Raw genomic sequence first — 24882 nt, 5'->3', positions numbered from 1 at the left:
GCAAATATTTCCTCCCATTCTGTGGGTTGCCTTTTTACTCTGTTACTAGTGTCTTGATGCACAAAATTTAAAAATTTTCATGAAGTCCCATTTGCCTGTTTTTCCTTTTGGTGCCTGTGCCTTTGGTGTCATATGCAAGAAATCATTGCCAAATCAAATTGTGACACATTTGCTCTATGCTTTCTTCTAAGAGATTTATAGTTTTAGGTCTTACATTTAGGTCATGAATCCATTTTGAGTTCATTTTTGTATGTGGTGTTAGGTAAAGGTCCAACTTCATTCTTTTGCATGTGGATATCCAGTTTAACCAGCACCATTTGTTGAAAAGACTGTCATTTCCCCATTGTATAGTCTTGGAACCCTTGTCAAAAACCATTTGGCCATATATTCGAGGGTTTATTTCTGGACTCTCTATTCTGTTCCGTTGGTCTATATGTTTGTCTTTATGCAGTACCACACTCTTTTGATTACCCTAGCTTTGTAGTAAGTTTTGAAATCAGGAAATGTGGGGCCTCCAGCTTTGTTCTTCTTTTTCAAGATTGTTTGGCTATTCGGGGCTTCTTGAGATTCCATATGAATTTTAGGTTGGATTTTTCTATTTGTTCAAAAACTGCCATTGGGGGGCTGGCCCGGTGGCGCAAGCGGTTAAGTGCGTGCACTCCACTGCGGCGGCCTGGGGTTCACCGGTTCGGATCCCGGGCGCGCACCGACGCACTGCTTGTCAAGCCATGCTGTGGCAGCGTCCCACATAAAGTAGAGGAAGATGGGCATGGATGTTAGCCCAGGGCCAGTCTTCCTCGGCAAAAAGAGGAGGATTGGCAGATGTTAGCTCAGGGCCGATCTTCCTCAAAAAAAAAAAAAACTGCCATTGGGATTTTGATAGAGATTGCATTGAATCTGTAGACTATATTGGATAGTATTGACGTCTTAACGATATTAAGTCTTCCAACCATACACATGGGATGTCTTTCCATTTATTTAGGTCTTTAATTTCTTTCAGCCATGTTTTGTGGTTTTTGTTGTACAAGTCTTTCACCTTTCACAGTTAATTCCTAAGTATTTTATTCTTTTTGATGCTATTGTAAGTGGAATTGTTTTCTTAATTTCCTTTTTGAGTTGTTCATTGTTAGTGTATAGAAATACAACTGATTTTTGTGTGTTGACTTTGTATCCTGCTACTTTGCTGAATTCATTTATCAGTTCTAACAATTTTTCCGTGAAATCTTTAGGGCTTTCCACCTACAAGATCATATCATCTGTGAACAGAGATAATTTTACTTCTTCCTTTCCAATTTGGATGTTTTTTATTTCTTTTTCTTGCCTAGTTGCTCTGGCTAGTTGTGGTTCTTTTTTATTTAAGTTTTTCCCTCAATTTGTCTCTTCTCTCACATCATAGCAGCTTGATTCTTTAGTATGTGCTAACAAGATGAAGATAAAGCCATGTATATATGTGTGTATAATAATATGTTTGTGTGTATATACATGTGTATATATACATACACACATATACGTATAATATGGATAGATATAAATCATAACCTAATCACCATTGTGTCATCCCATCACCTTAGCCGTGTAAAGTAACCTAATCATTACAAGAGCGACATTCAATCACCAATATTCTATTGGTTAGAAGCAAATCCCAAGTCCCACCCACACTCAAGAAGATGGGATTATTCAGGGTATGAACATGGAGGCCACCCTAGGATTTATCCACCACAGGATGGTAAGTGCTCCAGAGTCCACAGTTTAGAAATTTTCGTTGCAGAATCTTTGGCTTAGTAGGCTGGAAAACAAAGGGTTAGGGATGTATTATGGGTTTAGGTGCCCAGGACAAAGATATGGTCAATAAGAGGTCAAGATCTAGATAAGTGAGTTAGAGCAGTAGACAAAGGACAACAGGAGAAAGAATGGTTTTTAGTGATGAACAAAGATCTTTCAAACCAGTTCTTTATATACTTCCTGTTTAGAGGAAGAACTAGTTCCAAAACATGGATTTTGGGGAGATAAGTAGAGGAGTTGTGAGGATGGAGAGTAAGGCATATACCTATAGTGGTCATGAATCAAAATGGAGAATTTCTAGGTGCAGTTCCTAATCGATATCTCCTTCTGTTGAGTTCTCTTGCTACTATTAATATGGGGTTAACTTTTCATAGCCACTATCCTCAAGTTAAAAGAGAGGTGAGATCTCAGAGATCTCACTGCAGCTCATGGTTTCTAGCTTTATACCTTCTGATCTGTTTACTTGTGGAGCCCTTTCTCCCTTGTCCATTGTCAAGTGTACACAGTGCAAGTATACAATGAAGTTGTTCTTCACTGTGAAGGATTCTTTTTTAAGTGACTTAAAACAACACAAGTTTATTATCTTAACAATTCTGTAAAAGTCTAACATGAGTCTTACTGGGCTAAAATCAAGGTGTTGGCAGGGCTGCATTCCTTTCTGAATGTTCTAGGAGAGAATCTGTTCACTTGCTTTGTCCAGCTTCTAGACGTTGCCCATATTCCTTGGCTCATGGCCTCCTTCCTCCATCTTCAAGGCTGTTAGTGTTGCATTTCTCTGACCATTCTTCCGTAGTCATATTTCCCTCTGATCACAGCTGGGGAAGGGTCTCTGCTTCTTAGGACCCATGTGATTATATTGGACTCAACTAGATAACCTAGAATAATCTCCCCATTGCAAGGTCCTTAATCACACCAGCGAAGTCCCTTTTACCTGATATGTAAGATAGCATATCACTGTAGAGGGTTTTGAGAGTACTGATTGTGCAAACCTTACAGATAAAACAAGAGTACAGTGTCCTAGATGTAATTCAGCTGGATACAAGATCTAATAATTAGACTCTCAAACATTCTCTGTTTTTACTTTTCCTTTCTCTTCTACAGATCCCTCCTTCAGCTTCTCATCTTTGGGATTTTGATTCTTGTTGCTACTTTATCTTTGTTTCCAGGCTAGTGTGAGCTCTCTTTGAGCCTCTGTTGATCTCGAAAGGAGAGAAAGAACATTTTTGGAGATTTATTTTGGTCTTAGGTTTCTTCTCTTTGGATTTGGGTCAGGACTGTTGTCCTTGTGGGCACCCGCTTTACCAGTTTGGCTGATTAGGTTCTTCCCTGAGCTTTTCCCCTGGATGAAGAATGGTTGATTGTTCTGTGTGCTTTCTCACTTATTCTGGGGGCCTGTTTTACCCTAGACTTTTTTGTTGTTGTGCTTTGTTGTGTCTTCTTGTTCTCAGGCTTCTTTGGGTGGACTTTTCACCTCCTTAATCCTCAGATCCTGTGTTGCCTCATTCTGTGTTCTTTGTATTTTTTTTTCCTGCTCTGCCAATTTCCCCAGAATTCCTCTTAAGTAGTTACAGTTCTGTCCCATACTCTCTGACCAAGTCTGGTTTTATCTCTCCCCAACACGAGTCACCACATCTTTTCCTAGCAGCATATATATACAGTTAAGGCCAATTCCCATTTTATCTGGGAAGTCTTTTTGTTGTTTCCCTATGAATTATAAAAAACTTATGACCCTCAAATTTTCGTTTAAACCAGTCTGCCTCTAGCTGCCTTGCTGGGTATCCCTTCAGCTATCTTTTTGGGGCAGAGGTGTTTTTTTTTTAAATTTGTAGAATAGGTGGTGTGGGTTCTGTCATATTCTTTTTATTTTTTATTTTATTTTTTTGAGGAAGATCAGCCCTGAGCTAACATCCATGCTAATCCTCCTCTTTTTTTGCTGAGGAAGACCGGCTCTGGGCTAACATCTATTGCCAATCCTCCTCCTTTTTTTAATTTTTTTCCCCAAAACCCCAGTAGATAGTTGTATGTCATAGTTGCACATCCTTCTAGTTGCTGTATGTGGGATGCGGCCTCAGCATGGCCAGCGAAGCAGTGCATCGGTGCGCTCCTGGGATCCGAACCCCGGCTGCCAGTAGCGGAGCACGCGTACTTAACCGCTAAGCCACGGGGCCGGCCCCTGTCATATTCTTGTTTGCAGGAAATTTCTTTTGGTCTTGAGCTCTGCTTTATAGTTTTTCAAATTAAAAATTAAACTATAGATATGTCTTTGTCATGAGACTCTTTAAAACTTTATTGTGAAACATTTCAAATATAGAGAAAAGTTGAAAGAGTAAAACAGTGAATATACATATGACTCTTAGATTCAGCAAATGTTCAACTTTCTCTCTCTCTATGTTCATACTTTTACTTTTTTGGTTGAACCATTGACAGTAAATTGCAGACATCATGATGCTTCAGCCTAAATACTTAAGCATGAATGTCCTAAGAATAAGAATATTGTCCAAATAGTCTCAATACTGTCATCACATCTAAGAAAATTAATAAGAATTTCATATCAGCTAATATTCAGTGTATATTCAGATTTCTCCAATTGTCCTAAGAATGTATTTCATAGCTGCTTTTTTTAAAAAAAAAAAAAAGCTAATTGAGGTTTATGTATTGCTTTTAATTTATTATGTAACTTTTAACCTGCAACAATCATACCGCTTTTGGTTCATGTCATTGATTTGTTGAAGCATTCAAGCTAATTGTGTTGTCGAATATTCTACATTCTAAATTTGTCTTATTGTTTTTTCAGGGTCATTTAACTTGTTCCTCTATCTCCTTTTATGTAGTTCCTGTAACCTGGAAGTTGGGTCTAGAGGCTTGATTAGATTCAGGTTAAGCAATTTTGTCAAAGATACTTCATAGGTGATGTTTGTGTATATCATATTGCATCATGTTGTATCACATCAGGAGGTCCAGCATGTCAGATTGTCTCACTCTTAGTGAGGCTAATTTTGCTAATTGCCACATCTCACTTATAAAAGCACAGCTTTCCCTTTGTAATTAGTAAGTAACTTGGAGGGAGATTGGCTAATATAATGGTTTTAGCATCCACTGATAATCCTACTGGAATCTGTGATTACATTAGGTATTACAAAATAATGATTTTCTAATTCTATTATGTAATCTTTATTAACTGATGTTCTTTGTTGGAGAAAAGCTTTCCTTTTCTCTGTCTCGTTCTCTTATTTATGAGTATTTCTATAGACTCATGGATTTTTAGTTATTCAAAGTGTTAGTTAATTTCAGTTATTAATTTTGATATTCAAATTGTCCCAAATTTGGCCAGTGATTGCCCTTGCAAGCTGGTTCCTGCTGTGTCTTTTTGACAGGACTCCCTTAGTCTTTGGGTGTTTCCTTTCTGGCATAAAAGGTCCTTAGCTCCCTCTGTTCTTGCTCTGCTCTGGGCCTGGGATCAGTTATTTTCTGTAAGGAGCCTTGGTTTTTTTAACACGAGGTATACTCCTTGTTTCTGGGGTATCATTGCATCTAGGCTCTTTGAGCGCAAGGAAGTAGATTAAAACTTTTTAAAAAGAAATCATTTGTTCATGTTAATGTTTCCAATTTAGATTTAACGTTACAGAGCTTTTTCTGCTTTATATTTGTATCTTTTTTTCTTACATTTTAATTTCCAGATTTTCATAGCATTTTTGTATGTTATTTGCTTTATCTTACAATACATGTAAATTGGTTTCAAAATAATATAACTGTTACCACTAACAGTAAACCTCCATAAACCTGCTGATGGAAATTGAAAGATTTCCTTGTAGTTCCTTTTCACTTGAATATATCTCACTAAGGATGTATAATCAGAATACAGTTTTCAGAAGTTAGGTGATGGGGGCCGGCCCGGTGGCGCAAGTGGTTAAGTGCGCGCGCTCTGCTGCTGCGGCCCGGGGTTCGCCGGTTCAGATCCCGGGTGTGCACTGACCCACCGCTTGGCAAGCCGTGCTGTGGTGGCGTCCTGTATAAGGTGGAGGAAGATGGGCATGGAGGTTAGCCCCGGGCCAGTCTTCCTCAGCAAAAAAAGAAGAGGATTGGCAGATGTTAGGACAGGGCTGATCTTCCTCACAAAAAAAAAAAAAAAGTTAGGTGAAATAATTCCTTTCTCTTATATTCTCAATTTGATACACAGATATGTTCATTTTTTTTTCTGTTAATGTTCGATTTTAGAGTTTGTTTTCTTTTCCTTTTGGATTTAATTTTATTTTTTGAATCTGTAGTATGTTTACACCGTTGAAAAGTCAAAACTACACAAAAAAAGGTGTACTTAGAGAAATCTTGGTTCTTTCCCTAAGCATTTTCATTATTTTCCGGTTTGTCTTCTTAGTGTTTCTTTTTGTAAAAACAAATAAATGTGTGTATATTCTAATTTCTTCTTCTTTCTTACACAAGTACTTTATACACTATTTCCTACCTTTTCTCAATCAACAGTGGATTCTGGAAATCACTCCATATCAGTTCATAAAGTGTTTCCTCCCCCTCCCTGCCTTCCCTTCCTTCTTTTGTTTTAATGACTGCATAGTACTGCACTGTATGGATGTATAAATGTTCATTCAACCAGTCCCCTGTTAATAGACATTTAGGTTGTGTCCCATCTTTTAATTAATCTTATCCAAGTGTGTTTTGTATTTCTAGAGTTACATCTTCAAGATAGATCCCCAGAAGTGAGATTTCTGGGTTAAAGAGTAAATGCAAATGTAATTTTCTTAGATGTTGCCAAATTCTCTTCCATAGTGGTTGTATTATTTTACACTTCTGCTAGGACTGTATCAGGGTACTTGTCACAGGATTCTTGACAATATATCAGTAAGTTAAATTCTTGTCTGTTGTTACCACATAGTAATTCTAAACGGTATTTTCTATACAATGATTCTAAAATGTAATTGGGGACTACTTGTAATTTGTAAGAATTTTGGGGGTGGTTTTCGTCAAATATAAATATTACTACAAATATCTATATTTTTGTTTCTGGCTCGTTTAAGTATGTATATGCCATATTTGAATCTTAAAACAGCAACAGTTACAGTGGTGTCTTCTCATAAACAATTTTTCCATCAGATTTGCTGAGATGTCTTTTTGGTGGAAGCTGTGGAATAGGGCATTTTGAGGATCTTTTGTTTTTCCAAAGTAATCTGCCAGTCAAATCATTTTAAGAACTGCTGTCCTGGGGCTGGCCCCGTGGCGTAGCGGTTAAGTGCGCGCCCTCCGCTGCTGGCGGCCCGGGTTCGGATCCCAGGCGCGCACCGACGCACCGCTTGTCAGGCCATGCTGTGGCGGCCTTCCATATAAAGTGGAGGAAGATGGGCACGGATGTTAGCCCAGGGCCAGTCTTCCTCAGCAAAAAGAGGAGAATTGGCATGGATGTTAGCTCAGGGCTGATCTTCCTCACACACACACACAAAAAAAGAACTGCTGTCCTGTGTCTTGAAAGAATTTTAGATTCTACTAATTATTTGGTCTTGGTTTTCTTTTATATCCTTCCTAGGCTCCTATTTATATTCGGGAATGTGCCAGATTGCACTATTTGGGATCCAGAAGTCAAGCACCAAAGGTAAAAATAGGAAATTGCCCCTAGCCCAAACAAGAGGAGAGTTAATGAAGATTAGTGGGGTTTTGAAACAAAATATGAAATCAAAGTAAAGCCATGGAAAATAAAATGTTTTTAATGTTATAGTTCAAAATTATCTAGTCATTTTGAGATAATGAAAAGGACTGAGAAGATAGTTATATGTTGAAATAAAAATCCTGCTACACACAGTCTTCTTGTCTGCTTTGAGACGTACTCCACTGGTGGATGGTATCCTCTACATATGAGTGATGGCATAGACTGTATGTGAAAAGGTTTTTCATAAAGGCCATATGCATTCTTATAGCATATGATATAAACAAGCAATCTGTAAATAGCAGATGTATTAAATATTTTACAGTAATAAAAGTGTAGTTTTATGTAATACATTCTTATTGCAGGTTCAGTAGTAAGGTAACACTCTATCAAATAGCTAAAAGACTTGAGACCACATGAGCTTAGAAAGCAAATGTATGATATTTATTAACAAGATTACATGATTATTGAGCTTTAAAAGTGAGAAGTTTAAGAAACTTCACAAGCACTTTTTGATGATTTTTATTTAGTCTGTCTTGGTTAGAAACTTAAGCTTTTGTCTTATGCTATTTTTCCTGCTCCTGTTTGTTTCTGCCTCTCAGTCAGCAAATATTTGGTGTGACCACAAAAACAGTGTTTGATTTCAACTCGTTTAACTGGAGTGTGGGTTTTCTTAGAGAGTTGTTTGTGTTCCTCTGCCACTGCCGTGTAGTTATCACGTCATGTTGTTGAGTGTGGGAAAGGGCACCAGCCAAGAGCCAGTGCGCTTGGGCTCCAAGATGGCTCTGTCACTTTGGTATCTAGATGACTTTAAACTTATAGCTTAACTTCAATTTTTCTTCTATCAAATGGGAATGGTACTTTCCCTGCTTACTTCATAGCATAGTGGTGAGAATTACACGAGATTAAAAGATGCTTTGAAAACTGAACTCTTATATAAATATAACTTTTGATGGCAATATTCTAAATGAATTTAGGTTCTCTAGGCAGGTCATGGGAGTGGGCTATTAAGATAGTCTGTAATTATAGGTTTCTCTTTATCTGATAATAGTATTTAGAGTTTTCTTGTTCCTGGGTATAAGAATATACCATGTTCCCCACTCCACCCCCTCTTTTTCTTCCAGGGTTGTGGGAATCTGAAAACCAAGCTGGCAGGATATATTAATTCACTTTTCTTTTAAATTTTCTCTAGGATGATCTTGATCTAACAGCTTCATGTCATTCTAAGTCCTTCCAACTAGCAAAATCTCAGAAACGGAACCCGGTAGATTCCTGCTCTCAGCAGGAGGAGACCCAGCAGCGTACGGAAGAGGCACTGAGAGAGCTGTTCCAGCATGTTCACAATATGCCAGAGTCAGCAAAGAAGAAACAGCTTATCAGACAGGTGCCCAAAGGCAGGGAAACAGTGACTGGGCTTTAGGAATGTGATCGTGGTTGTAGAATCACTAGGGAATACTGTTCAGAATCTCATTTGCTTTTTGGCTCTTATTGGCTCAAACTTTGGCTCAGCCAAGAAAGCACACTTGTCAACAGAACCTCAATGGCGATCTCTGTACTACTGCCCCGCTAGAGAAAGGAGTGGAGGCTCTTGGATTTCTAGAGGTAAACAGAAAGATCCAAGTGTAGTTAGTTTCTCTAATTTGGTCGTGTACCAAGTTTGCTGAGAGAACCAGCAGTTAGAATATATTGCTCCGAAGTTTAAACCCTTTAGATTTTCTTGGCAAATAACTTAATCTTTTTGAATTTCAATTTTATTGTTTGTAAAATGGTTATTGTAATGCACATGTCTCATGGTTGTAAAGATTAGAGGGAATCTATGTAAAGAGGGTGGCATAGCAGAACACATGTGGTAGCTCTTAGCGAGTTGTTCGCAGTTAGAAAACACTATAAATCAAGGGCCTGGTCTGAAACTAGAAATAGGAATTCTAGTGGCTCAGTTTGTTTATTTTGGAGATATGGCAGCAAAATTAGCTCTTTCATTTGCCATTTTGAAACTCAAAGTGCAGCTTGAGTAAATTCTGATGACTTGGTTAGTTTCTTTCTCAGGAAACTTATTTTGTCTCAGTCTCTCTCGAATTTTAGCTGAGTAGGCAAGGTCAGCCTCTTGACTTCTTATTCAACTGGGACCTTCTTGAGGGAGGAGTCTGTTTTTGTTTATTTTTTTATACCTAATCTCAAGCATAGGGCCAGATATAAACAAGCGCACAGAAAATGTTGAACTGAGCTGTTCACAGCAGTTGACAAAGTCTTTTAAGAAAAGTTTCTGTCACTCTCTTTGAAGTTACTTTGAGATCTAGCAAGTTGTGCCATGACTGGAATTTTACGGAGTGTCTGAGTATTATTACAGATTCAAAGCAGTGTAGTGATTTAATTCTTGGTAGAAACTAAGATAGCAATTCAGGTAGGACAAGTGTAGTGACTTCTCTCCTCAAGAACACTGAGGGTTAAAGATAATACAAAGGAAAAAACTAACATTATTTTTGCTCTTTTTAGAAAAATAGGAAATTATAGAGAAGGATAAGAAGAAAATAAATCACTCATCCCACCAGTGTTTACATTTTGGGTATTTCTTTCAGTCTTTTTCTCGTGGATATATTTTTACGTAGTAATGATCATACCGTATACTTTCTTTTATCTCATAGCATAAGCATTTTCTCATGCATGCTTGCAAACTCCTTGCACACATTTAAAATACTGCCATTTCTTTTTGAAGAAACTATAATTTTCTATTTCCTAATTGTTTCTCTGTAATTATAAAAATAATGAATACTAAGAAACATTGAAACCTCTAGAAGAGTGTAAAGAAGGAAATAAAAATCACCTATAATCATCCAGAGATAACCACTGATAACATTTTGGAGTATTTCCTTCTAGTATTTCTTTCCATGAATATGTATTTCACATTTTAATCTTTTGCTTAATTGAGATCATAATATATGTTCAGTTTTTTATATCCTCCCCTTTTCATTTAACATTATATTATGAACATTTTCCCTGTCATTAAAAGGCTATAAACATTTTTAATGGTTGTGTAATATTTCATCATTTATAACCTAATGTATATACAGTTTGCCTTCTACTGGACATATTGGGGAAATTAAGTCTTTTTTTAGTTTATACATTTTTGTTCAGAAGTATCTTTATTGCAGATTATTTCCTAGAAGTGGCATGATCAAAGAATATGCATCTTTTTTTTTTTTTTTGGTTGATACATCTACCAGGTCCCTTTTAGTGTATAGGTCCCTCCTTCTATCCTCTCCTTCTCCCTCTCAAAAAAAATTGCCATGGTTTGTTTGTTTGAATAAACTTTTAAACTTGAACTAATTTAGATTTAGAGAAAAATTGCAAAGGTGGTGCAGGGAATTATTCCCACATATCCTTCACTCAGTTCCTCCTAATGTTAACATCATCAAAACTAAGAACTTAATATTGGCACAATACTATTAATGTTACAGGCTTTATTCAGATTTTGCCAGTTTTTCCACTAATATCCTTTTTATATTTTAGGATTCAATCCGGAATACCTCATTGCATTTACACACCCATACACACATTCTCTCTCTCCCCCTCGCTCTTTTTCTGCACTTTATTTGTGAAAGAAACCAGATTGTTTGTCTCCCGCAGTCTAGATTTTGCTGTTTGCATCCCTGTGGTATTATTTAAGATGTTCCTCAGTCCTCTGTATTTGCTATAAACTCATAGTTAGATCTCATTCGAGAGGCTTGATCTGATTCCAATTCGATTTTTTTTTGGTGTGCACTATTTAATTTAATTAACCTCAGACTAATTGAATAAATTTTGACTTCTTTTTGGCAGCATGATTTCTGCCTTTGTGATTTGCTTGCCAACCTGCTAATCCATATATGTACAGACTTGCTTATTCCTGGACTTTTTTGGGTATTTACACTTAGCTATTGGTTGTCACAGAATGCTATCTCCTGATGGGAGAATATTAACAAAATGTTCTCTATGCTTTCTTTTAGTTTAATAAGCAATCTGTGACCCAGACACCACGGCAGGAACCTTATACGCCCCGGGCACAGAAGAGGGCCCGTTCACGTTCCTTCAGTGGCCTTATTAAGGTGGGTATGCTGTGCTGTCGTTTTCAGCATTGGCTGTGGGAATATTTAACAGTTTGACTTTTCTTATGCATAAACAATTTTATTCACTCTTTGGGATCCTATAAAGGGTTCATTTTTCAGGTGATAAGGATAGAATTTAGAAAAGCTTTTATTTTGCAAGGCATTTTGTTGTGTTTCAAATCAGAGAAGGGGCTCTACGATTGGAGAAGTAAGGAGTAAAAGAAATAAAGGTCCTTCGTTCTTTTCTGGGGGCTGAGGACAGAGTCCTCATTCCTGAGCAGTGTAGAGAGTCTGTTTTGCTTCACAACCTGCTTTGTGCTACACACTTCATTTTGCAATTTGCTATAAAGTTAGGGAGAAGTGAGAAAGTTGACAGAAGCTAGGGAAATTGTTAGAAAATGGCTTTTCTAATGGGCTAATGAGTTTTAGGTATCTCAAATTTTTGTGAGCTTAATATTTTGATCAGTTGTTGTATTCTCTTCCTTTGTATCAAATTCATTAAAAATCTTGTTTTTAAAACACATACAATATATACTTCTGTGCTGTTGCTGCCATCACTGTTTGCAGATTCAATTTACCAGTCTTCATGGATGATCTGAACTTGTAGTTAAGGGATATAGCCATCGGGTGGCAGTAGATAACTTGATTATGCGGTTCAAATTTCCAGGCATAAATAAATGAAGGCAAGGTTCCTGTTAATCTGGAGAGAGATTACCACTATTCTGTGTTCTACTGTTTTTCTTTTTAAAATTGTTTTAAAATTATTAAAATCTATAAATCCAGCAACATTAAGGAGCTCTTTGCTTAAAATTAAAAATTATGCCCTAAAGAAAATTACCTGTAATATATATATTTTTTCTTTAAGCTGCAGTTATTAGCAGTTGCAACTTCATATCACTCTAATTTGGGTCCTGGTTATTATCATTAATAGAAGTTTAAAGTTCACTCTCAATCCTGATCCAGTGGGGCCAGTAGCCTCTGGGACATTGGGTTTGCTTGACATCAAAATTTCCTTTGCTATCAATAGAGTGAAAAGGCAACCCACAGAATGGGAGAAAATATTTTTAAAACATATATCTGATAAGAAGTTAATATCCATAATATAAAAAGAACTCTTACAACAACAGCAGAAGGAACAACCTGATTAAAAAATGGGCAAAGGTCTTAAATAGACATTTCTCTGAAGAAAATATACAATTGGCCAATAAGCACATATAAAGATACTCAGTGTCACTTATCATTAGGGAAATGCAAATTAAAACCACAATGAGATACCAATTCACACCCACTAGGATGGCTATTATCGAAAGAACGGAAAATAACAACAGTTGGTGAGGATATGGAGAAATTGGAACTCTTGTGAACTGTTGGTGGGAATGTAAAATGTTGTAACCGCTATGAAAAACAGTACGATGGTTCCTCAAAAAATTAAAAATAGATACTATATGATCCAGCAATTCTACCACTGGGTGTACACCCAAAAAAATCGAAAGCAAGGACGCGAACAGATATTTGTACGCCCATATTGGTAGCGGCATTATTTACAATAGCCAAAAGGTAGAAGCTACCCAAGTGTTCATTGCTGGATGAATGGATAAACAAAATGTAGTGTGTGTGTGTATATATATATGTATTTACATACACAATGGAATATTATCCAGCCTTAAAAAGGAAAGAACTTCTGATACACGCTGCAACATGGATGAAATTTCAAAATATTATGCTAGTGAAATAAGCCAGACGCAAAAAAACAAATATTTATGATTCCACTCTAGATACTACTCTGGATACCTAGAGTAGTCAAATTCATAGAGACAGAAAGTAGAATAGTGGTTGTCAGGGACTAGGGGTATATGGGGAATTGGGAGTTATTGTTGAATGGGTACAGAGTTTCTGTTTGGGAAGATGAAAAAGTTCTGGAGATGGATGGTGCTGATGGTTGCACAATGGTGTGACTGTATTTATGCCACTGAACCATATGCTTAGAAATGGTTAAAATGGTAAATTTTATGTTCTGTATATTTTACCGCAATTAAAAAAAATTGTCTTGTTAGAACCCTAGAAGTGCATTCACTGCTTGGATGTGGCAAGTAAAATGGATATCCTTGGTTCATTTTACTTGGAAGTCTGTCATTCCCTCTGACTTTCCTGTCATAGAGATAATTGATAATAAGAAAAGTTATAGTCAAATAAGTGTTTCTCTATGTCTTGGACAAATATTTCTTTAACTGAAGTTAGATGGGTATAGTTTTCTCTTCGTAGTGAGCTCTTCTGCAGTTGATTCTAGACATATTGCTGATTGTTGCTTGAAATGTAAATATATAGTATCCTCTTGGCAGCTGCCCACTTCTTTACTGAGAGAGAATTTAGAACTTTAGAATTATAAAAGAACTTATAATTCTATCAGGATAGAACATTTTAGAACAACAATTTTTAAACATAAATGTTAGCAACTTTTATAAAACAGAAGGGTAAAGTGTTTCCATTATAAATGAAGAGACTTTTGAGCTAAAATAGATGTAGGTTTCTGCTCAATAGCAGTGGAGTAATGAAATGTCTTTGAACAAGTTCCTTGGAAGCTCTATAGCCAGCCCTGTGGCTCCCGGCATCCTCAATTCAGCTTACTCTGAGCTGATATCTGACTTCTGAGTGGAAGATGTACTGCTCTTATTTTTCCAGCATTTCAGTGCTTTAGTGATTTGATTTCTATCCTGCTTTGATCCCTTTTTTTGGCTAGACTTTTTACTTCAAAAATTCCTCTCATGGGGGCCGTCCCCGTGGTGGAGCAGTTAAGTGCGCACGCTCTGCTGCTGGCGGCCCGGGTTCAGATCCTGGGCACGCACTGACGCACCACTTGTCAGGCTATGCTGTTACGGCGTCCCATATAAAGTGGAGGAAGATGGGCATGGATGTTAGCCCAGAGCCAGTCTTCCGCAGCACAAAAAAAAAAAAAAAAGAGGAAGATTGGCATGGATGTTAGCTCAGGGCTGATCTTCCTCAAAAAAAAAAAAAATGCCTCTCATGTAAATAATTTATTACATCAGAATATTTTGAATGTTGTTGCTAATATTTATATTGTAGAGTTTAATGTTCTAGTTTGTTTTTTTTAAATATTTATTTAGTTAGTTAGTTAATATGTGTTTATATGAGGAAGAACAGCCCTGAGCTAACATCCATGCCAATCCTCCTCTTTTTGCTGAGAAAGACTGGCCCTGACAGAACATCTGTACCCATCTTCCTCTACTTTATATGGGATGCCACCACAGCATGGCCTGACAAGCGGTGGGTCGGTGCGTGCCCGGGATCCGAACCTGGGCCGCCAGCAGCAGAGCTCGCGCACTTAACTGCTAAGCCATGGGGCCGGCCCCAGTGTTCTAGTTTTGATATGTTTTTTTTTTTTGGAATTCAAATTTATTCTCTAAGGAGAAAAAAGACAAGATTCTCCAAAGATGGTAGAATTGTCACTGTCAGCTATTATAGTAGGTTACATCAGCTTCTAAGCTGTTAAGAGAGGAAAGAGCTTTTATTTCTGTTTATTTTTTTATTTTTTTTTTGTGAGGAAGATCAGCCCTGAGCTAACATCCGTGCTAATCCTCCTCTTTTTGCTGAGGAAAACCAGCTCTGAGCTAACATCTATTGCCAATTCTCCTCCTTTTTTTTTCCCCCAAAGCCCCAGTAGATAGTTGTATGTCATAGTTGCACATCTTTCTAGTTGCTGTATGTGGGACGTGGCTTCAGCATGGCCGGAGAAGCGGTGCGTCAGTGCGCGCCCAGGATCCGAACCCGGGCCACCAGTAGCAGAGCGGGCGCACTTAACCACTAAGCCACGGCGCCGGCCCTGAAAGGGCTTTTAGTCTTGCTCTGAATGTCAGTATAGTCATGTGACCCTCTTAAGAAGGCCTCTGCCCTCTTGTGGCTATGTTAGAAATTCTTAGAGAATTTCTCCCAATTTTGCAATCCTGTGTGAGGAAATGATTGGAAGCAAAGTCTTAAAGTGGACCCAGTGTAAGTATCTCTTGGTGAGGAGGGGAGGAGGGGACTCATAAGAGCTGCCAGAGACAACATGTCTTTGGGGAGAAATTATACTGGTAAGTAGCTGGCATTTCTTTTATGGTCTCAGAATCACACTCTAATTGGCCTGTGTTAGCTAGTTTGTATCAACTATACAGCTGCTTCTAACATTTCAGCCCTTTTCTTTTTTTTTTTTTCTTTTTTTCTTTTTTGGTCAGGAAGATTAGCCCTGAGCTAATATCTGTGCCAATCTTCCTCTATTTTGTTTATGGGACACCGCCACAGTATGGCTTGATGAGCAGTATGTAGGTCCGTGCCTGGGATCTGAACCCACGAACCGTGGGCTGCTGAAGCAGAGCACGTGAACTTAATCACTACGTCTCCAGGCCAGCCCCCCAAAGCCGTTTTAAATGTAGAGGAAAAGTGGTCACCTAAAGAAAGGCAATGATTTTAGGTTTTTTTTGGTAACATGCTTGGCCTCTATTGTATAGGATGGCCTGGGAGAATTTATCAGAAAGCTGAGATTTTTTTTTAACCCAAGCAACTGTAGTTTTGAAGGCCAGTATAGCTATAATACAGATATAGTAGATGTTTATAAATCAAATATTTTCTCTTCCTAAACCAGCGGAAGGTACTGGGAAATCAGATGATGTTGGAAAAGAAAAACAAGTTCGATACTCCGGAATCTCTAGCCATCGGTGAATTGAAGAGAACCAGCAAAGAAAATATGAACTTAGTAAGATACTGTTCTTTGCACTTTCTCTTTGTATGTGTACATTTGTAGAAAGGAGAAAAATTGTTATACTAGCACCTGTTTTACTGTATTTCTCTGGGCCATTCAACTATGCCTTTTCCTTAATTAATCTTTTCATTTATGCTGACTGTTTTCTTTCTGTAGGTTTTTGTTGATTCAGTCAACAAACACATTTTGAGCTCAAGGAGGATATAGCCAGTCATAAGCAGAGATGACAAACACAGTGAAATAGCTCCACAAACAAAGTGCTGGAAGGAGTAGTTCTGACTGGGAGACCCCACAGGGCAGGTAACATTTGAGCCAGGCCTGCCTGGCCCTGCATTACCTGTGGAGTCATCCTTCAGGATGTCCCAGGAGTGGTTACTTTATTAAGCCAGCAATGAAGTCAGTGAAGATTAATGAAATACAGATATATCAGTAAAACTCTTCTCATTGAGATTGAACAAGTAAATAATTCCTCTTCTAGTAAAGTCTGTCTGTGGGAACAACATTAGAACGTTTAAGCCACTATAAAATTTTCTTGTTACAGTTATATTCTGGCTCTCCAGCTGTCACAATGACACCAACAAGATTGAAATGGTCTGAGGGGAAGAAAGAGGGGAAAAAAGGTACAAATGGTATTTACTGTGTTCTTCCTGAATGTAGTTCCTTTCTGCATCTAGTCAGTCAGGAGCAGTTTTTGAAATTGCTAGTGCAGTACGGTTGTGGTCAGAAGCGACATGCAAACGACAAGGCTGGGTCCTTGCCCTTGAGTTGATTTCGCAGGTGGTTATTAAACATCTACTCTGCCCTGTCCCAGGTGCTGAGGGGCAGAGCTGTGAATACAGACCCACACGGTCCCTGCATTCTTGGACAGGCAGAGCACATGTGAAAAATACCTTAAGAATACTTGTTAAGCAAATTAAAAGCAAGTGTAAACAAATTTGTGAAACCAGGTACAGAAGTGCTGAGACTACGCTTGGTAAATGTGGAATAGTTATGTTCCTTTTCTGCATAGATTTGGCTTTGTTTATTCAGTGAAGCTTTCCAGATAAACAGCTCATGCTGGAGGACCCTGGAAATCATCTCATACAACAACTTTTTGAGGAAATTTAGGACAAAAAGGGTTATTTAGTGCTGGGACTGCTGGTTGCCTCAGGCTCTTCTGGTCAAAGGCAGTGGCTGCTGGCTTTTCTCTGAAGAAGAGTTTGGTTCACGGGGAAGACCAGAGGGTTTGTGGTTAGACCTGATTTGAGTCATCATTCCTTTGGCCCGGGCAAACCGTCCGTTCTCTCTGAGTGCAAGTTTTCTCCTCTGAAATTGAGGATGATAGTTATATCTACTTGACAGATTTCTTATGAGGCTCAATTGAAATAATGTTTTGGAAGCACGTTGTGATTGTTAAAGCATTGACAAGTAGTCGTAATTGTTCTGAAGAGAACTGGATGAGATGTGGTCTTGTTTTATGAGGCTCACGTGCAGGTGAAGTGGTCTCTGGTTTGACATACTCATTTCACCACTGAGACATGGGCATGATTACTTTGTGAGACATCAGCAATAGAAAGAGAACAAAGCCCAATCCTTATGGATAAATCTTGATTCTTTTCTAGAAAATTAGATTTCAGTATGGTCTCCTTACTTATCCCTGAATGAATTTATCTGAACTCTCTTTTCTTTCCACCTTGCTTCTGACTTCTGGGCTGGGCTGTCTGATTGAGGTGAGTGTGGTGTTTGAGTTATGTGTGTCTAAATATTTCTGCCTATCTATCCATAAGTCAAAACCAAGCATAAGTTATTTTTGAAGGACACATTGTTTTTTATCAATTACACCTTTTGTCACTTTCATTTTTGAAGATAATCAAGAAATAATGTCTTTTTATATTGACAACTCTACTTTTGGAAGAAAGAAATGCATTAAAAAAATAAGCCAGTTTAATATTTTACCAGGAAATTTTAGAGCAGGAATTCTTAACCCATTTTTTTTTTTTAAATTTATTTTTCCTGCAAAGCCCCAGTAGATAGTTGTATGTCATAGCTGCACATCCTTCTAGTTGCTGTATGTGGGACCCGGCCTCAGCATGGCCGGAGAAGCGGTGCGCCAGTGCGTGCCCGGGATCAGAACCTGGGCCGCCAGCAGCGGAGCGCGTGCACTTAACTGCTAAGCCACGCGGCTGGCCCTAGAGCAGGAATTCTTGACCTGTTGCCTGTGGACTTCCTAAGGGCAATAATAAAGATCCTGGTATTGTTGATGTAATTTTATGTGTAGGTGCATATATGCATTTTTCTTTTTTTTTTTGTGAGGAAGATCAGCCCTGAGCTAACATCCATGCCTATCTTCCTCCACTTTATATGGGACGCCGCCACAGCATGGCTCGACAAGTGGTGCGTCGGTGCGCACCCGGGATCCAAACCTGAAAACCCGGGGCTGCCAAAGCAGAGTGCGCACATTTAACCACTTGCGTCACCGGGCTGGCCCGTATATGCATTTTTATGGGAGAGAGAATATATAGTTTTTATTAGATTCTCAAAAATGTTAGTGATTTGGAAAAGTGGAGACCCACAGATAATGAATGACCTTCCACTGGGTTAGGCGATGGCATTTTCACTTTACTCTCTCCCTGGTCACTTCTTCTACCTTGAGCCGCCTTCCTTGGCTGTCATGATGTCCCACTGTTCTTGTGCTCCTCCTTCCTCTTTAGTGGTTTTCCATCTCTGCAGTGGTTTACTGTCATCTGGCCACCTCTCCACCTCTTCCTGTCTTTCTGTGCTCTAGCTTAAGTTCTCTGCTCATCTCTGCTCTTGCTTTCCCCCACTTAGCAGCTTGGTCTCCTTCTACAGCTCAGTTCTGCTCTCTGTACGATAACTGCTCCCAAGTCTGCATCTCCAGATCTGAACCCTCTTCAGTCTCCAAGCCCACAGATCCAATTCCCGCCATCTATTTCTTTTACAAAATGAGTACAACCCTAGATTTTTTTTTTTTTTTTTTTTTTTTTTTTTGAGGAGCATCAGCCCTGAGCTAACATCCCTGCCAATCCTCCTCTTTTTGCTGAGGAAGACCAGCCCTAAACTAACATCTATTGCCAATCCTCCTCCTTTTTTTTTTCCCTTTTTCTCCCCAAAGCCCCAGTAGATAGTTGTATGTCATAGTTGCACATCCTTCTAGTTGCTGTACGTGGGATGCTGCCTCAGCATGGCCGGTCAAGCAGTGCGTCGGTGCATGCCTGGGATCCGAACCCGGGCTGCCAGTAGCAGAGCGCTTGCACTTAACTGCCAAGCCACGGGGCCGGCCCCCTAGATTTTTTTTATGTGATTTTATAAAAGGAACAAGTATTTTTTGAAGACAATAATGGAATTTTATTACCGTCATCATCAATAGTATACACCAAAAAGACATTTATTTAGCACAGGGTTTCTCAGCCTGGCACTATTGACCTTTGGGGTCAGATAATTCTTTGTTGTGGGGGCTGTCCTGTGCATTGTACAATGTTTAGCAGGATCCCCAGTCTCTACCAACCTGATGGCTGTAGCACCCTTCCCTGAGTTGTGACGACCAAAAATGCCTCCAGACATTGCCAGGAGTTCCCTGGGGAGGAGGGGCACAATCACCCCCAGATGAGAACTGCTGATTTAGCACCTACTTATTAAAGGGTGTTATTTTCAGCAGTCAGAATCTTACCCATTCTTCAAAGCCCCACCCAAATCCCACCTCCTCTCTGAAACCTTCTTTAGCTAACCCAGCCAGATGGAGTTTTTCTGTTGAACTCTTATTAACGCTACTAAAATGTTGGCATTTAGTATGATTTATTGTAGTTATTCACTTCACATGTATTGTCTTATCTCTGTAGCTAGTTTCTCTTCTGGAAGACATGGGCCAGACTTGAGAATATATTGGTGGCCTCCTGTCTTCTGTTCTTCTCTTCCTCCCGATAATGACAGTTCCTTTGCATCTAGTAGGCATTTAGTAAACATTCGTTGGTGAGAGGCGTAGTGGTAGCAAGAACATGGCTCTGCGTTCAGTTAGGCTTGGGTTTGGTTCTCAGCTTTGCTGCTTAATAGCTGTGTGTCTTGGGGCAAGTTAACTTGTGTAGGCTTCAGATTCTTCGCCTGTAAAATGGCAAGAGCATTACCTCATGCACAGGTTGTTGTGAGGATAAATGAGAGAATGTACATAAAGAATTTAGACAGTGCCTGGCACAAAATATGCACTTTACGTAAAGTGGTAGCTGTTATTGCCATTAGGATGATTTAATGAACTGAGATTAAAACAAATGGACCAAGTATGTTTACTTGGTGGAGAGTCATAAATTCTCAAACTCTTTAACCCTCAGTTTGTAGAAAATATTAAGTATAGATTCTCTAGTTTTTAGGTGGGATGTTTGCAAAAAGAAATATTTATAAACATGCTTAATGCTCTTGTTTCTCTTTCAACCTAGGATTCCTCTGAAGGATCCAGAGTTCTCCAGTTGTCCACCCAGAATTTTCTCTTTCGTGGGCCAGGTGTCATTTCTGCTCACAGAGAAGCTTGGACTTGGAGCTCGCTTGCTGCATTTTGAATTATGCAAGTCAACTAATCCTCTGACCTGGCTGATACCTCTAACCCTGCTCACTGGATGGTGTCTGCAGGCTCTGCCTTCTGAACCAGTGCTGGCAAATCTGCCTCTCACGTGCTTTTTTGTTAATATTGTGGGGAAACCACTAACCAGCCAACCAGCTTACATAGCACAGTAAATGGGCAGAACCAGGTAGACTCCAGTGCTCATTCCATGTGTTTGTTTAGGCACATTCTACTTTTTAAAAATAGGAAATTTGTGCTCAACTGCCAGTGATTTTTAAAAAATACTATCAATCCTAGGAGATTGATGTTATTTTTAACTGATATTTTGGGCTTTTCTCTGTTTTGATAGTGTCAGGGGGTATTTTGGTTATTGTTTCTTGTTTATTTGTTGTTTGTTAATTTTTTCGTTAAAAGCCATTTTTTTGGATGGGTAATCTAAATGGACTCTAAGCCAGGTGTCTTTCCCTTCTTGTTTACTTTAAGCTTTTATCTCATGAGGCTGTATTCCTTAATACCTTTATTTGTGTCCAAAGAATTTATAGCTTTCCTGGAAATGTTTTATGTCTTGGGCCTGAGATCGCAGGGTATTTGGCCTGCAGTATTGAAAAAGGAGAATTCAGAATGATACAATATTTTAACAAATGGCAGTTATTAAACTGTGTTCCTCCCTCCCCGCCCCCCTTCCCTTTCTTCAGTGATGCCAAAATAATTGTGTGGTTGCTGAACTTGTTTCCTTCATTCAGTTTCCTCGCACCTGAAACATCTCTGGTGCCAAACCTTCTGTGCCAAATTACTGTGACTCAAGGAAAGTCACTGACAGCTTCATAGAGGTTTGCTGAAATATCTGTATGTAGTGGAAGCTCTGGAGTGTGACTAGGATGGGGCTGGCAGGCTTTATGTCCAGGACGACTCCTTATGGGTGGGATTATATCGCATCCTTCTAAGGGATCAGGTGTGCAGGCTGGAGCATCTCCTGAGAGCAAGCTGGAGTCAGAGGAAGGAAGTGAGCATCAGTCTCTGCATGGCTGAGAGGATTTAAAGGAGAGAATTTTCTCATTTGGAAGCAGCTGTGGCTTATCACCAATGTTCAAGGAGCGGTTGCTGCACCGTCCCTCTCCTTGTCAGAATGGTAACGGGGAGTAGTTGGAGATGGGGCTGGAGCTTTGACTGGGGTGCGGATGTTCACATATGTTTGAGGTGAGCAATGGCATGGCTTTGATCTAGTGTAAATACTCACTGCCCACACAGCAGCGTGTGGCAGGCAAGAATCTTTGGTTTGTGTCTTCTCTAGTAAGCTGTGTAACCGCTCTCACCTGTGTGCTGGAGCTGAGTCAGACCTCTGTGGGGAAGCAGTTGCCCAGCAAAGTATGGTGGGCTGGCCTATTTTTAAACTATTGAAAATGCTGCATTATTCTGAAACGAAAGATAACACTGGGGGAGCAGATTTGGTTTTGTGTCTGGGTGTTAGTCTTCTCTTCCATACTGTTTTGCTGCTGTAACAGCAGCAGTGAAAAAAAGAGTAAAATTTGGCCTTCCAACTTAGACTGTGAACAATAGATGGTTAGGGATATGAAACTGCTTAGCCCATTTCTCTAGAGCAGTTTTGTGTCATTCTTAAAAATACTTATTAGCAAATCGTTTGTGTAGCTTTCTATTTGACTTTTTTTTTCTTACTGAGAGAAAATAAAATTCCTTGCACCAGCCATCAGTGAATTCAAACAGAAACCCCTTTTGGTATGAGCGGACTGAAGTCGGGCTCTCCCTTCACTCCGTACTTCCTTTCTTTGTTCGTCTAAGTGTTTCATCCGGAGTGGTGTGGTCTGTTAACATGTTAAACATGGCATCAGGTAGAGAGCAGAGCAGTGACCTGATGCCTCTTGTTGTTGTTCTGTGATTCTATTTGAGGGAGGTGGCTGAGATTGAGGAGCCTGTCTTGGCTGAGTGGAATTGGTAAGGCAGGGTAGTGTTCTGGGCTAGGGTGGTGAGAGATGTCTGTCACATGCACGTGCTTTCATATGTCTCGCCTCCTGGGGCAGTGTATGTGTGTATTTGAGTATGTGTGTTTCAGTTATTTATTAAATATGCTTTCCCTTGCTTTAAGGGTATGATAGATCATTTTTTTATAGAAGCTGTGATCCAGTTGGAATCCAAATTTGAGAAATAAACAGCATAACCTTCTGCCTTGTAATATGTAACTGTTCTAATTCTGTGGAATCTTATGGAGACCTGAAAGACAAAAACCCTGTATCCTTTGCCACAGAAGGGTACTGTCTCCCTTCTGACTTGATGGGTGGGTATTTTTGAGCCAGTATTTAACAACTGTTTTAATCTATAAAATGTTTTTTTAATCTGTTTTGTTATGTTTATTTTTCATGTTGGAGCAATCTCTCTGGAAATGCCTCTTCTTGTGGCTTTTAAAACTTCATTTCTTTCTGGGGTCAGTTGCGATGGGTTTTGATGTGGTGTCAATATGGGGCAGTGTATTTGTGCCAGAGGCACGAACAAAAAAATGCAGACCACCTACTTGATTCAGATCTGCACTGGGTAAGCTACACTGGTTGAATCAGTGAAAACCGTAGGCACTGGAATTTCTTACCTTTTATAGTGATGGACCAATGAATTTCGTTTGAAAAACTCCACTGCAGCAGTGAAAGAGGATCGGGAGACACTGATTGTACATGAGTGCCAAAACATATTAAAGGAGCTGGTACTTACTGAGTCATAACTGAAACCACAACTGATCTCCACAAGCTCTTTACCCTGAATGTCCATCCAGAATCAGTCAGGAATGACAAGGGAGCGCCTCGGGAAATGGTGTGGTGCAGGGCTGTTGACTGTGGTGACCGCTAGGTGATCCAGAGGTTGCTGTTTTGTTGGCCTCTAAGGAAGCCAGTTGATCCCAGAGTGTCAGAGCAGAGCCCTTCTCTCCTCCTGAATAGCAATGTGTCTGTTCAGCTTCCCTCACAGGAACCTATATTAGGATACAGTTTAAAATACTGCCTTCTAGGGGAACCTGTGACCATGGGGACTGTGCCACCTGGTGACTAGCTCCTTGGCCATGCATAACTGGGGAAGCCATCTTTGGGAACAGACTTCTCTAGGCTCTCTCTGCTTCCTTACTTCGTACAGCGCCTTGCACAGATGCTTCAAGCTGACAGCTCTCATTCTGAGGTCTTTATTTCTAAGTAGAACTCCTTTCCGTGGGAGAGAGCCTCATCCTTGCCCTCCTCTACCCTGAAGCCTTTGTACTGAAGCCAGGACCTCGATCCAAACCTGGATACCAGCATTTGGCAAGATTGCCCTAAAATCTGGGGAAGATTTGAGTTACTAAGATGCACAAGCTTTTCAAACCAGTGGTAATTAACCTAATCTAAAACTCAATATAGAAAAGCTGGCTTTCCTAGACAGCTAACGCTGAGATCTTGCCACCAGTGGAGAGTGGATGGAGGGGCTAGTGAGGAGGTGGAGTACATAATAGCCTGAGTGCTTGGTTACCATGGAAACTGGAGTGTGTGAGGCCACAGCCAGTGCTAAAGAGCCATGGAGCACTCCCCCAGACGTGTTTGGGACCCACAGAACCTGTTGGGAAAAACAGTCCCACCCCAGGTCCTTTCTTCATAGCAAGGGTGCCTTTGCACTATCCCTGAACTCGCTCAACTAGAGAAACAGGGTTTCTTAACTATTTCACCATTTTTAATTTTTCATTCTTATTTGACTATATTTCCTATATATATGTAACTGTAAAGAAACAATTATATGTGTTGTCTTTCTTTTATATTCATGTAATATTCTGAAATTAAATATCTTTTGTTTTATATCCATAGGCTTTGACTGGTCTGTTAATTCACATTTTGACTGATGGATTATTTTAAAGAGAAGTCGCTTCTTTTTTAAAAAAATTTTTTCCCTGTTTTATTGAGATATCATTGACAGAGGTTGCCTCTTGTTCTGTGGAATATGAAACCTCTAAGAGAAGCGCCTCTTTGGCTTGTTTTCCAGCTGGGTGGGTGGGTTCAGGGGGAGTGGGGCTTTTAGCTGATAGGAAATGGGATTGGCATCTCCGGGAATTCTG

The 24882-nt window shown here is 39.4% G+C and overlaps 1 protein-coding gene across 7 annotated transcripts in view; it reads left to right on the top strand.

Moving 5' to 3' along the window:
- ARHGAP19 (Rho GTPase activating protein 19) overlaps positions 1-24631 on the top strand; it is a 66543-nt gene extending 41912 nt beyond the window's left edge. For 3 of the 7 annotated variants that reach the window (XM_058543655.1, XM_058543657.1, XM_058543659.1), the window contains exons 7-11: positions 7313-7378; positions 8622-8813; positions 11413-11511; positions 16148-16258; positions 20689-24631. In XM_058543655.1, the coding sequence (XP_058399638.1) occupies positions 7313-7378; positions 8622-8813; positions 11413-11511; positions 16148-16258; positions 20689-20808 (588 nt within the window). In that variant the 3' untranslated portion in view covers positions 20809-24631. Of the gene's footprint in view, positions 1-7312; positions 7379-8621; positions 8814-9922; positions 10060-11412; positions 11512-16147; positions 16259-16805; positions 16885-20688 lie in introns of those variants that run through there. The other 4 variants (XM_058543658.1, XM_058543660.1, XM_058543661.1 and 1 more) reach the window with 3 other exon arrangements.
- Positions 24632-24882: the final 251 nt, after the last annotated feature.

The sequence above is a fragment of the Diceros bicornis genome, chromosome 6 (genome assembly GCF_020826845.1).
Source record: "Diceros bicornis minor isolate mBicDic1 chromosome 6, mDicBic1.mat.cur, whole genome shotgun sequence".
Classification (NCBI taxonomy): Eukaryota; Metazoa; Chordata; class Mammalia; order Perissodactyla; family Rhinocerotidae; genus Diceros; species Diceros bicornis.
Note: the sequence above shows the minus strand (reverse complement) of the source record. Positions and strands in the feature narration are given on the sequence as shown.